Source organism: Podarcis muralis, chromosome 10 (genome assembly GCF_964188315.1).
Source record: "Podarcis muralis chromosome 10, rPodMur119.hap1.1, whole genome shotgun sequence".
NCBI lineage: Eukaryota > Metazoa > Chordata > Lepidosauria > Squamata > Lacertidae > Podarcis > Podarcis muralis.
Window position 1 is genome coordinate 52,704,006 of NC_135664.1, and position 14,822 is coordinate 52,718,827.

Consider the following 14,822-nt stretch of genomic DNA (forward strand, 5'->3'; position numbering starts at 1 on the left):
CTTGGTTACACATTTGGTTAGTGTCAATCAAAACACCTTCTTGGAAAGAGTTGCAATGCAATTGCAATGGACCTTACAGACTGGCTATTTGGGGCATAGGAAGAAATCTGCCAGCATCTCATCAGCCCCTCACCAGAGCAGAATTAATCCATTGCTGTAGGCTGCTCACAATTCTATAATGGGCTTCCAACAAGCAAGGGCGTCAGCCTAACTTAAAGTGGATGTAATGGAGGTGGATTTGCAGGTTGGGGCCTCATAGGTTCTAGCACTGCAGCCTGTAGTAAAAGGCAGCAAAATTACACCCACTAAAGAACAGTTGGTTCCAATGGTGGGAGGGTAGCCCAGGTGATGAAAATAATGGGGACTGGAGATGGATGGTTGCCTCCTTGGATTTTCACTCCCTAAAAGTGGTGCTGCAATAAACTCATGTTTCACAAAGCTGCGTGAAGTGTGCTTTCTGTAGGCAAGCCTTAGGCTACAACCCTAATGTATCTACCTCACTGAGTTCACTAGCACTAGAAATTATGATTGTCCTTTAAATCTATATTAACTATAGACACCTTATATTAAACTGGCTGCTCTTATCTGCTGTACCAACTAGACTTTTCCCCTGCAGTGGAAGGTATCGCTGCTGTTCAGGATTTACCACCTTATAGATTGACATACATTCTATATATAAGACCTCGTGGGCGAGTTCAGAATTGACAACTGATACAAAGCTCAACTTGTCATGTGACCACATATCTCTCTGCTCTAGTTTTCAGGGGGGTTTTTCCATCTGTGAAGTTCCCAATGTTGCATATCACAGACATCTTAATTATGCAAGAAATGAGTGTTCATGTTTTTTTTTGTTCTGAAACAGCAACTAGTCAGGTCTTGTTAATAAATGAGGTCCACTATTTTCATACAAAAAACAGGGAAGTAATTTAATTTAACCTCTTTTAAAAACATACAGAACCTGGAAATTAATTGGGCATTCTACTTGTTTTAGGAAGTACAAGTAATTTAGAACCTGCCTATTATAGCTGTGAATAACTTCTGTTGTAATAGCAGAATTGACAAAATAGCATGGATTTCTATTTCCAATCCCCTATATTTTTAACTAATTATGTTCTGGCTTCTGAATAGTGTACACTTTCTAAAACACAGATGGTGCTCCATACCTTTATCAGTTCTGATTATTAAGCATCTCCTGTAAAATAGTTAACAGGTTTTCTTTCCCACTTTTTTCCATTGTTTTTCTTTCAACAAGGTTGCTGTACTAACAGACTAACTTTGCTTAATTTCAATGTAAGTAAAGAAGCACCTCCGCTGCCCCATACAGCAAATGGTGTGAACATTTTAATTTTGTACACATGACAAGATTTTACACCAAGTAGTCAGTTAAATAGTACAAATTTACATTGTGAGGAATGTTTAAAAAATGCAACTTAAAAAATTCTCTCCTGCCCATAACCCTAAGCCTCCCCCCAACATTTTACATTGAAAAAAAAAACAAACCAAACCAAAACAAATTTAGTTCACATTCCTGCTTCATCCCAGACACAGGATACTATTTGTGAGAGTGCATTTTACAATTCATCCTTTACATCTGTGGGCTCCTGGAAGAGAGACAAAGAAAAGACTAAGTCAAATGTTTCAAGGCACAAACACCTGCCTATAAAAGAACGGACAAGCGTCTCAACATCATTTCTAGGCCTGCTATTACACAGTATGCCATTTTTTTATTCCTATTTGCAAGGTTTACATTACTCAGCTTTAGAGCTGGAATAGCCAATGTGGTGCACTCCAGATACCGATTGATTCCCAACTTCCATCATTCCTGACCACTGGCCATACTGGCTGGAACTGATAGGAAGTAGAATTCAATAACATCTAGGACACCACACTGTGCCAGAGCAAAAACAGTACTCCAATTATTAGCAACTTTAAATGAGTCCAAACAGTTTGCCTCTACGTTAGGCCTGCTCTAATCAACCAGAAACACAAGAATGTATTATTTGGATAAAGGGAATATGATGTCCTTTTGAAAAACACGTATTAGAATTCCATTTTCAGTTATGTAAAGTTTTGCACCATCGCACACAATAGCACTAACCTTTGATTCACTGTCTTCAGCATCTTCATCAGCTTCTATTTCCTCTTCCTGTTCTACCTCTTCAGCAGCATCTTCTGGTTCTTCTGGCTCTTCTTCCACCTTTCAGAAATAATTTTATTTAGTGAACAAAAAGCCAACCAAAAATCCTCCAAAATACTTTCAATCAATACCAAGTGTGATTTTTTCTTGTCGAGGCACTGTGGACAATGCAGGATTAGCACCCAAGACTTCCATTGGAACATCTGCAGTCAGTCATGGTACATTATTGCACATGGAATTTCATTTTGGGGAAGTAGTATAAAATTTAAATGTGTGTTAAACTGGATATTTGGCATAGGGAACCTCTGGCTCATGGGCACAAGCTCCCAATTCGGTTCCTAGCATTCCCTCTCCCCAAAAGTGTATTCTCTCTAGTTAAATTTACACCAAAGTAGGTATAAGATGAAGGAACTATGCACAGAATACCTCATGTGATGTATAGAAGCTGAGTCTTAATTTCAATTATGCTCCTTTTCTGCTCAGACAACTGTTTTCTTAATTCTTACATTTCTATAATTATCTAAGTGGCCTAATAGCTAGCTAATAGGACATTTTCAGCCTTGCTTTTAAGTAATGGCTGGTTACAGTTCTGTTAGCATTTGACTAGATTAGTATGTTCCGATTCTGTACTGAATACCACTGTGCTTCTTGAATGAAGAGCCAATTAAACTGAATTGAAGGCTTATGCCAATTGCCTTGACATTTTAACCAACCTTTTCTTCTGGGTCAATGTTCAGGCTCAGACGAAGCATTCTTTCTACTCTTTCTCCATATTCCTTTGTATCGGGTAGCAGATACCCTGATCTTAGGGTAGCAGTCTCAAATAAAACCACAGCAAGATCAGCAACTGTTTGATCTTCTTCATTTTCCTGAGAAATAAGCAAAAAATTAGCACAACAAAATGAGCTTGTGGTCACTGGGCTGTCATACATGTAGCCAAATAGGCTGCAGCATGAGTTACCCAGCATTTGGTATTTTGTTATAGGTAGAAGTAACAAGGTACTTTAATAAAGCTTCAAAAGGTAGAATTCAAGTAGCTTCAGCAGGACCCGACAATACAGATGCCCAGGGTCCTGGAACTTTCTTACCTGAATACGTCTGAGCATGTCTTTTATGAGGGGATGTCTAGGGTTTATTTCAAATGTCTTCTTTTGGCTTGCATAGTAACTATAAAGAAAGAATATTTAAGGTTAACTAAATATAGTATTTTTATATGAGACTTTCAAAAAGAAACTTCCTAACCGGTAAAGATACTTAAAGAGGCGGCCTTGAGTTGTTAATTTAATCTTAGGCAAAGACAACATTGCAGTTTGTAGGAAGACAAGTGTTGTGCAGTGCAATTGTCTGTATGTTTATTCAGAAGCAAGTCCCACCTTCAATGGTTTCACGCAGATGACTGTGCCTAGGATTGCAGCCTAAGTGTAAGAACCTGCCACAACGTTGTGGCATGCATACCAAACTTGCATAGAAAATTCACTTCAGAACCTCTATATCAAACTGCAAAATGTTTAATATGAAATGTTCCAAAAGGCATTTTTGAGATGCTGAACTATTTGCGTTTACATTGCTTATGGGATAGTTTCCAGTTGCACTGCTAAAATCTCCCTCTCAGCTAGCAAGTAAGTGACTTGAGTTCTACATTACAAGGCCTATGATCAGCCAGGTAATATAGCCTCTAAGTTCTAGATGCAAGTGCTTTATCCAGAAGACTACTGGCAGATGTTATGTTTGACTCATAAATTCTTTAACTAGAAAGCACGGGAAAAATTCTAAATACTTACTTTGTAGAAATGTCTTTGCCTGTCTGGTAAGCCTGAGCCTTCATAATTCTTTCCATATTGCCAGACCATCCATACTGACTAGCCACAAGAGCACACGGAGACTGAGTTAATCGCTGAGACAACACTGCTTTTTCAATCTGAAATAGAAATGTTGTGAGTTCAAACGTAGCACAGAAATGCATCAGTAGAAGAGTATGAGTTTCCTTAGTATGTACATACCTTATCCTTCAGAGCTTTATCTTTCATCCAGTTTAGAAGAGGTTCATATTCTTTTTCTAAAGCTTCACGGGCTTCCTTCGATTTTTCACTCTCCTCAAACTTTACTCCTTCTTTAGCTACATTCTGGAACCTTTTGTTATCAAACTCTGGGAGAGCCTGAATGCAATATTCATCTACTGGCTCAGTCAGATAAATTACTTCATAGCCTTTTTTCAAAAGTCGTTCTACAAATGGTGAAGATTCAGCCTACGAAGCAGGTGTACAAAATACTAGTATAAGCACGCAGTACTGCAAGATCCAAATGCTGAATGAGGTATTCTTTCACTACTAGCATACATTTATCCAGCCTGAATAAGGCATTAGTCTTACTTTTCTAGAGATAAAGCAACATCTTTCTGCAATGGAAGTTACAATCACAGTAGGATTCAATGATGAAAAATGACTGACCTCCTTTCTGCTTGATCCAGCCATGAAATATATTTTATCCTGTTTCTCCTTCATTCTTTCTACATATTGGTCTAGACTAGTCAATTCGGACTCATGGTGAGAAGTTTGGAAGCGAAGCAATTTTGCTAGACGAGTGCGATTTGAATGATCCTCAATAACTCCAAGTTTGATGTTTGTTCCAAATTCTTTCCAGAATGTTTCATTGTATTTTTCGTCAGCAATCTTTTTAATCATATCAAGTGTTTTGCGGACAAGTTTCTTCCTGATAACCTAAAAATGATTGAAAAAGGACACTTGCATATGACAGCTTTCAAGAACATCAGGAGTTTTGAAACTCTGCAAGTTGTTAGGTCAAGATGCATTATGATGCATTCTTATTAAATATTCCTATTAAAACCAACCCTCCTGTTTTTTGCTAATACAGACCCCTCTGCCTGTTGATTATGGCTTAACCCTTGAATAAAGGAGAAAACTCCAGCTCCGCCTCTAGACAAAAGGGAGATCTTCAGAGTCAAACCAATTGTTTATATCAGGGGTCAACAAACCTTTTCAGCAGGGGGCCGGTCCACTGTCCCTCAGACCTTGTGGGGCGCCGGACTATATATTTTTTTGGGGGGGATGAACGAATTCCTATGCCCGACAAATAACCCAGAGATGCATTTTAAGAAAAACACACATTCTACTCACGTAAAAACATGCTGATTCCGGGACCATCCATGGGCCAGATTTAGAAGGCAATTGGGTTGGATCCAGCCCCCGGGCCTTAGTTTGCCTACCCATGGTTTAGATACTTTTTAAGTTCTACAACTCATGCTCTTAAGCTACATTAAGCTCTTGCTGTAAATGATGTACCTTTAGCAGTTTGTGTTGCTGAAGAGTCTCACGAGATACATTTAGAGGAAGATCATCTGAATCTACCTGCAATTAAAAAGAACATTTTATAGAGAGGCTTAGAAGTAAAATTGGAGTTGAAAGGTATCACCGCACATTATTCCTGAAGATACTTACAACACCTTTGACAAAGTTAAGGTACTTGGGCATCATGTCATGGAAGTCATCTGTGATGAAAACTCTCCGGACATACAGCTGTAAGACAACAAAGTTATTAATGACCGTTTCTGCAACTGTCTTTTTAGGAAGCAATAAAACTGCTTGCACATTTGCAAAGCTAAGCAGGGTCCAATATGGTTTCAAATTGGATAGGGGACTGCATCTTGAGATTCCTGCATTCCAACTCTACAATTTTATGATTCTAGGAAGAAATTTACAACATTTTTACCTTTATAAAATCACTCTTTTTGGATCCATATTCATCAAATAAGCCACGTGGAGCAGTCGTTGGAACAAACAAAATGGACTTGAATGTCACCTCTCCCTCAGCAGTAAAGTGAATGTAAGCCATGGGTTCATCAGTCTCCTGCAATAAAGTTACACAGAGTTGGTGCTTTCTTGATTCTAGTCAGGATCTAGTTTTTTTAAGTGTACTTCATACAGGCAGCAAGTTGAGACCACAGCATGGCAACTATTATAAGTACTTTCAGGGTTATCTTATAAGCTCTAGACACGTGCCTTGAAAATCAGCTTACCAATTTCATCCAATCACATTTACTCATGCCCCCAACCCCATCAAAGCAAGTTTTGACATTTAACAGTGCAGTTTAATTTTTTAATCCAAATATACTAAAGCAAGCACACCTTAGAAAATGATTTGTAGAAAGCCTTGTATTCATCTTCTTCAACTTCTTTAGATGGTCTCTGCCAAATGGGCTTGATGTCATTCATAAGCTCCCAATCCCATACAGTTTTTTCAACCTGGAAAGTATTTTAGCATTATTTGCAGAACTCAAGTTTTTACATGTCATGTAAGTTAAATGGTGGCAGCTGTCTACACTCTAGCTGGCATGGTACTCAACTAAATATGCATCACACAAACATAATAGTTGCTTTTCCTGTCATGTCAGTAATTTATGAATTTGGAAATGGCAAGAAAAAAAGAGGACAAAGTGTTGATAATAATCAGAAGGCCAAATAATCAGAAAAATGTGGGACCTGAAACAAAATGCTGCAGAGTAGAATGCTACTGTTCAGGATTTTACCCTTTCCCCAACATTCTCTAAACACCGAGGATGCCCAGGCTTCATGGGACTGTTTTGGGGTCAGCACCCATGCAACTCTTGTTCTTCCAAAAAATAAAAAAGGTACTTCTTCAAACCTTTGTGTACATCCCTCTACTGGGAGGTTAGTGACATTTTGGCTAAAGGGGAAGCACTTTGAGAGCTAAAAACCAATAGGTATCTGATTTTATTTCAAATCTTCTGAAACCACTCTCCAAAGAATTATAGCAAATAGATTTTTCATCTGGAGATATGCAACCCTAAACCTATGTACACACATCTTGTTTGGATAACCTTACTAACTCAGCCAATTCCAGTTGGCAGCTGTTTTAATGTTAAAGGCATGTATAATGTGAAGAACTATTACCATCTTAGTTTTTGGCTTTTTGTCTTCCTCTTCTTCCTCCACTGCAGCTTCTTCATCTGTTTCCTCTTTCTCCTTCATTTCTTCTTCCTCAAGAGGTTCTTCTACAGTTTCAGTCTGCAGAAATAGTTAATGTTGCATTCATATATTTGGTGAGAAATGTTTAATTAAATAGGGGAATATTTGCTAAGGGTGTAACGTCCATCATGAGCACTGAAAATTGAGAACTGAACTTTAGCAAGTATGGCTGTAAGTATTCTACAGATATCCAGCACATGCTGGATATCAGTAGAACCACATGCTGAACCATACTATTCACTACTACATGTAATTCTTAAGTGTATTATGACGAAGTCTTAAGTTTCCAATTGTCTAGCAGCCACAATATTGAAAGTTAATGGTGCTTCAGCTTTTTTGAGTCTTCAGTAAATCAGAGGCATCCTTAACAGCTTAGGGTTAAAAAGTGCCTTGTAGATACTACTGTATGAACTGATCCAATAAGAAGCCCTCTGGCTACTGGGAGCACATTTCAACATCAATTACAATGTAGACAGAGAAACTATCTTGGCTTGGTAGTCTCATTTGCTCAGTTGGGATCTATTGTTCACGTTAAACTGGTTTATCATAGATAATAGCAACACTTAAAGCTTTGTTTCCACAATCTTTAAACTTTTATATAACTTATGTTCTTAATATTTTACACAAGTCAGCAATATTTTTAAAAGTTTACCTTGCTACTCCACACATATATAGGGAAGTTTATGAACTGTGAATATTTCCTGACCAAGTTTTTAACTGTATCCAGCTCAAGATAGTCTGAAGCTTCTTCCTTCAGAACAAGACTGAGAAATAAAAGGGAAAATGCATTGTTACATTTAGTTCAAAGGAACATTTTACATCCATTTGCTTTTCATTTAAAAACTGAACTACTTTACCTACAAGCTTCTAAACGAAGTTATCTGAACTGGAACACCAATAAAAATATTACCAAACCAGCTCTTTTACTATGTAAGATACAACTGGTACATGCTACCAGCATGTTAGCAGCTCTGTCTGGATACTCCAAATAACTATACATTTCTCTTCTCAAAAACCATTTTGCCTGATTTGAGTATTAGCAACCTCTCTAATGCTAATTTGCACTAGATATAACAATTACATTAGCTTTTGCTAATGAGCATGTTCTAGGAGTAATAGGCTTCTAGGAGTTCCATTGATAAAGAAGTTCAGCAACTTTAAAATCTGATCACTTATCGTTCGTAAGGCTGTTCTGATAATTTGGCAGAATCCGATTTTCAGCCACTTGCCATGGGCAGGGAAGAGCGAAAGGAATAATTTTCTAAGAAATTTCAGGACATGGCAGTTATATGTGTGTACATAAAATGTTACAGTTGTGAGACAGCTGTGAACTATGAAGATGAATGGCAAATCTTTGCTCTCAATAAAAAATTAGAAATTCTTCTGTTCCCTGTGAAAGAGGCAAAAAGTTGGCCACCTCTTGAGGGAGGATAGAATGTCCTCAGATCACCAAGCAGGTTTTGGCACCAATATTTTCATCACAATAAGGCCCCTTTTCTCTAGAATGCTCCCTTCCTTATCACAAGTTGCAACTGTGGCTTTTTGTTGGGAGATTCAAGAAATACACCAAGCTGCATAAGGAACAGATTAGATCTTACACAGCCCTTGCAGGAACTTGTGCAAAAAGATGTTTTTGTCATTAATCTCAATCTCTCCAATCCACATGGGCCATTATTAAATTAAGTTTGGACTAGAGATGCTAATCAAGGTTGAAGCAAGTATAAGCCACACTGTTAAAATTAAGTTTTAGATGGACCTATTTTTTGGTACCATGCAACCAACAAGAATTCTAAGCAGCAAAACTTGCAGCTTTGTATAAAGACTCAATTTTAATATGACTCTACATCTGATAAAATACGATCAGCTACAAAGTTACTTTCTAGGCAATTCTAGTAACTTCATCTTAATGATTTTAATGATAAAGACAGTTAGAAAAAAAGAGTATAATGTCTGTACCTTACCCCAAAAGTTTTAGCTTTATATGCAACATTGATTACAGATGCTAGGCATCTAGCCCCAAAGCCAATTGTTACCCACTGTCACATAGGATTAACACATAATTGATTAAAATCAAATTTTTCACTGCAACTTCAAATATATCCTAAAGGATGCAAAATCCAGTAGCTAAACCCTTATTTTACAATTAAAGTTTGCATTATTTTCACTGTCAAATACCTAAAATAATAAATAACAGATCATAAGATTTTTACATGCTGGGTATCTGCATTAATCAAATTAATTAATTTTAACCAAGCTATTTAAGTAAATTTAACCTAGTTATTTAAGTAAATTTACATTACAGAACAAATTTAAGCACTGTACATTATTTCAATAGACCAATAACTAAATGCTTTTCTGTTCTCTAACAGCACAGTATAATTAGGAGTTTATGCTACAGATGCTACAGCGTATTATACTTGGGAAACACTATGCACTACTTTCAAAACAAGCCACCACACTGTTATAACAGTACAGAGTCCTGCAACTTATTAGCAAAAAGATAAAAAAGTAGTCATCTGAAGTTCTTGCTTTTCTCAACACAGAACAGCCACAACACCAATGACCTATAGAAGCCAATCCCACTAGAGATCATCCCAGTGAAGGGATGTCAATCCTAATCCTAGGCAGCCTGAAGCAGAGAATGCCTGGACAGGGACAACTGTGCCTTCAGCCTTTATTTTTGAGAATCTGGTGCAACAGAAGTAAAACATCTATACTTTCTTCCACCCATGAGTGAAAGTACTTGCAACACTTACGTTATAGTAGTGCCTCGTCCCAAGCTGTTTCCTCGAGGATCATCAATTACAGAGAATTCATTTGAGTCAGATTCCCAGATGTGTTGAGTGTCGTTGTTGTGCTTTGATGTGACAATCACCCTGTCTGCCACAAGGAAAGCTGAGTAGAAGCCAACACCAAACTGACCAATCAACTCAGAAGTTGACTGGTTCTCTTCCTGCATCTCAGTTATCTTACTTAGAAATTCACTTGTACCAGACTTGGCAATGGTACCCAGGTTTTTTATTAGTTCTTCTTTAGTCATGCCAATGCCAGTGTCTGTAACATGAAGCATATTCTTCTCTTTATCACACTGTAAAACAAACAAACAAACCCAGTCTGAGTGATTTATCAGTTTAACATATCACTGTTTGAATGGTCATCAATGTACATGACTTTATAACTGATTACATTGCAAGACAGTGCAGGACATTAGATTTCCTTCAGCCAGTCTTTTCCTTTATATGCAGTAAGAAAATAGCATGATGTCACTTCCTAATTTATGGATTCATACTCCACCATGTGTTGCTGGACTACAGCTCCCACCATCCTTGACCACAGGTCATGCTGGTGGGAGTGGGAATCCAACAGTATCTGGAGGACTACAGGTTTCCCACCCATTTTAAAATATCTTCTCAAAAGGTAGCTTAGAATTATTTTTAATAGTAACACACACCCTCCAAAATTGCTGAAGGAATCAAAGTGGCATCTTACCTTGATTTTTATTGTGAGTTCTTCATTACCAAGAAGAGCTTTTTCATCAGTTAGTGAAAGCAGTCGTATTTTGTCTAGAGCATCAGATGCATTTGAAATCAATTCCCTCAAGAAGATCTGGAGTGAAATTAAAAAAAACAGTCAGGTAAATGTACATACAAAAATCTATATAAACTCTGTCTCATATTATATATATAGCTTACCTCTTTATTTTTGTAAAGAGAGTTGATAATAAGCTTCATCATTCTGTTTACTTCAGCCTGGAATGCAAACTTTTCTGACTTCTCTCTAATTTGCTTGATTTGGGATGCATTTAAACCATCTAACTGAATAGACTCCTCTTCCCTGTAGACAGAAATACCAGGTTATCCATTAAGATTTTTTTTCTTCAAGTAGCAGTAAACTGATTTTTCTGCAAACATAAATGTATGTTCCTTGATGCAATTAGAATGCCTCCAATACACAGGCGAACCAGATGGCCCACTACACTAGCAGTGTTTCTTTTGTGCAAGCAGAAGGACATAATTTAATGTCACAAAGTTTCCTGACATGATCAATTGGTCTCATTTGATCCAGTGTGGTGTAGTGGGTAAGAGCAGTAGACTCGTAATCTGGTGAACCGGGTTCGCGTCTCTGCTCCTCCACATGCAGCTGCTGGGTGACCTTGGGCTAGTCGTACTTCTCTGAAGTCTCTCAGCCTCACTCACCTCACAGAGTGTTTGTTATGGGGGAGGAAGGGAAAGGAGAATGTTAGCCGCTTTGAGACTCCTTAGGGTAGTGATAAAGCGGATATCAAATTCAAACTCCTCTTCTTCTCACAAAAAGCCAAGCAGCTTGTAAAAGATGATGCTTCCTGTGGCCATACACATGCCAAAAGCTACAGAAACAGCACTTGACAGGTTTATCCCCCCGCCACTCATGTATTATCAGTTTCTATTTTCGTTGCTGACTATTTTCCAATGTAGTTTTCTGATTTTGCATGTTCATGACATCTCTAGGTTGCAAAGTCCCAAAATACCTACACAATGGAAACCGTTGCTTCTTGTTTTATGCAATTGCAGTTTTCACTGCAAGCGAGTCAGTGTTAAATAAGCATTCAATGTCTTAGGCACACTAGTCCTCTTTTGGAAAAGTAAATATGCCTACTGGATTAAGACTTCATTTTAACAATAGTTTATTTAACAAAGCACCAGTACTCACAATTAGATTATGACCTAGAACACTTTGTGCAAGTTACTTTGTGTTTGATAAGGTAGCATTTTTCCAATTTGCCAGTTAAGAAGCTGGCAAACATTCCACAAGTATGTCAGTGTGCAACCTCATGAAGTCAATCATTTTTAAACAAGGTATTAAATTTGCACTGCAATCCCAACTACCTCTGTTTGAAGGTTTGTTTCATTTAAAGTAATCTGAGGGGAAAGTATTGAAAGAATGAATTTTAAAACAAACCTCTGAACAACTTCATCATCGGTTCGAGATCCTTCCCTGCTTTTACCAAGGTCATCTTCCACTGTGCCATCTACATCTACCTCATCAGCTTGGACTGAGGCTGCAAAATGAGTAATTTGAACACATTAATATCAAAACAGTCGCTCAAAGGAAACTTGCTGATCTGTACACCAGAAACAGGGAAACATCTTAGGTTCAAGTAGGAAGTGGGACCCACCAAGCCCTCCATTCCTTGTTTGATACAGGCTTGCACCGCTCCAGATATTTGTTGTAACATCGATGTGGAATCTCTCTCAAATAAATGCATAGCAGGGTATATGGGAAGTGAAAACCATTTTGAATGAAAAAGCAAAGATGATGAAGCAATCTCAAGCCACCCCTCAGTATTAAGTGCGATTGGCCAAGAGAGCCAACTGAAAGGGGCAGCACCAAGGACCAGCTAGAAAGTTCTGTCAAATTTCAGACGGATGGTAAAGAGAAGCTGCTGCGCAAGCAGGCAGCAAATGATGGTCCCAAGAGAGAACAGTGAAGTCATCTCTCTGCTCAGCCTTCCTTGCTTAGTTAGCATAGTAGATGGAGCCTTAGGATAAACGTGCTGGGAAGCGACAAACATGGCTGCTATCCCCATCCAATGCCCCAGTCTATTAGAAAACAAGTTAGAATTACAGTCCTCCTGCGAACCACTTTTACTTCATTCTTCACCCACAATGAGGAATGACAACCCACCACAAAGGTCTCCTGCTGGGGCAGATATCGAAGTGTTCTTAATGAATACTTAACGGGGGGGGGGGAACTTCGCCTCTCCCCTAATCGTCATTAAAAATCCTTTCAACCCCCCGCCCCCCAAATCCCTTTTTGATATACAGAGACTGAATTAACAACGGATCTTCCAACAGCCAAGTACATGCCGCACACTTTTCGCACACCCGTTTCCTCAGAAGTTAAAGCGCCCCTCGGGACTGGCTGCGCGGTGAAGGCCTAAGGCCTTAAGATTCAGCAGGACATCCTCAGAAAGTTAAGCCTCCCTGAGGGAGGACCGTTACACACACGAACTCTCTCTCTCAACCGCCGCCCACAATTTAAGTACCTTCCTCCTCACCGGGGGGGGGGGGGGAGAATGAAACGAGGATGTCCGTCCCCTCAAAAACACAATACAAACTTATGTCCTGAGGTAAATAGAGTAAGCGCAAGGACAGGGCGGCTGAGGGCAGGTCGCGCCCTCAACGGTCCCGCTCGCCCACCCGCCGAACCTTCCAGAAACGCTTCCATCCCCCACCGTCGCTCACCGGCCAGGAGGAGAACGCAGAGGAGGCCGAGACCCCAAAGCGGCTTCATCGCAGCGGTGCTACCCTGGAGCGGCTACGGCGGCACACCTGCTTCCCACGCGCTCCCACAAGGAAAGGGACCGGGAACCGTCGAGGGAAAGGAATTAAAAGCCCTCCCCCCTCACTGAGAGGCTTCCTTCCACGCGCGCCCCTTGGACGACCAAAGCGACTAATCAACGTCAACCCGCCTCCCTCCTCTCAGGCTTATCACCAGCAAACGCCGCGGGGTGGGGGGGAAGAGGTCCCTCGCCGTGGCCAATGGCAGCGCACCACGCCAAACACGCAGCCAGTAGGAAAGTTGGAGGGGAGGGGCGGAGTTCGCCCCCTGCCAATCGGAGCCTTCCAGGTGAGGGTTCCCGGCGCCGGAGCGTGGCTGGGTGCGATTGGCTGTTGCTATGCTGATGAGCCAATGGGTGTCAAGGGCGGGAGCAGCAGGCCTTAGTTACTGTCTGGTTTTTCAAATTATGTTTTTTAAAAGTTTATTTGCCGGCTTTCTGTCTCTGGCTGTATCCCTGACAACTAAGCATGAGATCTGACGTATTCTTTTTTTCTCTTAAAAAATGTACAGATGCACGTTTTAGGGACCCGACTATGTAGTTCCGGGGCAGGTTGGACAAAACTACACGTTACTATGACAACTTTCACTTCCGCTTTCCTACGCCTCACGTCAAACGATGTAATTAAAGTAGATAATCGGGAATGAATTAACAGGACGGCTGTTCTTCAGCATCAGTTTTCCTCTCAGAAATGTATTTCTAGAGCTAGTTGTAAAAAAAATAAAAAGTTGCTGTAAAAAAAAAATCTAAAATAAAGTCTGCAAGGATGGTCCCATCATGCAATGCTCCATAGGGTCGCTGTGTAGGTGCAGGCCCACAATTGGTTTTCTTGCTTCCGTCATTCCTGTTTTGCATGCTTGGACCGCCCTCTTACATTGCCATGTGGGAGTTGTAGTCCTTTAAAGAAAATACATTGACTAGATTTGACTTTTTGAGGTTCTTAAAGGCATGGGACACCTCAGTAGGCGGACTGCTGACTTTTAATTTGAAACAGCTTTAATTTGATTCACGCATTAGGACAAACCACTGTAAATATTTCCTTAAGTTTCATAAACTTTATCACCAGTACTACGAGGGAACCTCAGCAAAAGAAGAATGCTGAGGGTCTCTGATTCACTCCCTGGCATCTACAGGGAGGGCTAGGAATAGCCTTCTGCCTGAAGCCCTGGAGAGAGTCACTGCTAGTCAGTGTACACAATACTGAACTTAATGTATTCCATGTAAAAATACTCCTACAGATAGAAAACTTGCACAAGGAGGAGAAGGCTAGGTTAGAACCTTTCTCCCAACCATCTAGTTTTCCATGTGGAGGGATTTCGTTTTTATTTGTGTGGTATGAGGGAGAACAATTCCTATCCTGTGA

General features: G+C 39.7%; 1 protein-coding gene across 1 annotated transcript; it reads right to left on the reverse strand.

Annotated features, from left to right (window-relative positions):
- Positions 1-1,319: 1,319 nt before the first annotated feature.
- On the reverse strand, positions 1,320-13,603 carry HSP90B1 (heat shock protein 90 beta family member 1). The gene is made up of 18 exons (XM_028747686.2): positions 13,365-13,603; positions 12,079-12,178; positions 10,833-10,974; positions 10,630-10,746; positions 9,897-10,228; positions 7,793-7,904; positions 7,066-7,179; positions 6,280-6,396; positions 5,864-6,001; positions 5,593-5,670; positions 5,437-5,502; positions 4,585-4,854; positions 4,138-4,383; positions 3,919-4,055; positions 3,226-3,304; positions 2,851-3,006; positions 2,099-2,197; positions 1,320-1,601 (listed from the first exon to the last, which is right to left on the reverse strand). Exons 1-18 carry the CDS (start codon positions 13,411-13,413, stop codon positions 1,572-1,574), a joined length of 2,382 nt encoding a protein of 793 aa, XP_028603519.1. The 5' UTR covers positions 13,414-13,603; the 3' UTR covers positions 1,320-1,571.
- Positions 13,604-14,822: the final 1,219 nt, after the last annotated feature.

What these genes read in the sequence shown, in the direction of transcription:
- HSP90B1 (XM_028747686.2), bottom strand. Translation starts at nt 13,413, where the DNA reads ATGAAGCCGCTTTGGGGTCTCGGCCTCCTCTGCGTTCTCCTCCTGGCC. An exon ending in TCTACAAATCATTTTCTAAG is followed by an intron (nt 6,002 to 6,279) that starts GTGTGCTTGCTT and finishes ACTTTATTGCAG; the next exon opens with GAGACTGATGAACCCATGGC. An exon ending in ACATTGACCCAGAAGAAAAG is followed by an intron (nt 2,198 to 2,850) that starts GTTGGTTAAAAT and finishes TATTTCTGAAAG; the next exon opens with GTGGAAGAAGAGCCAGAAGA.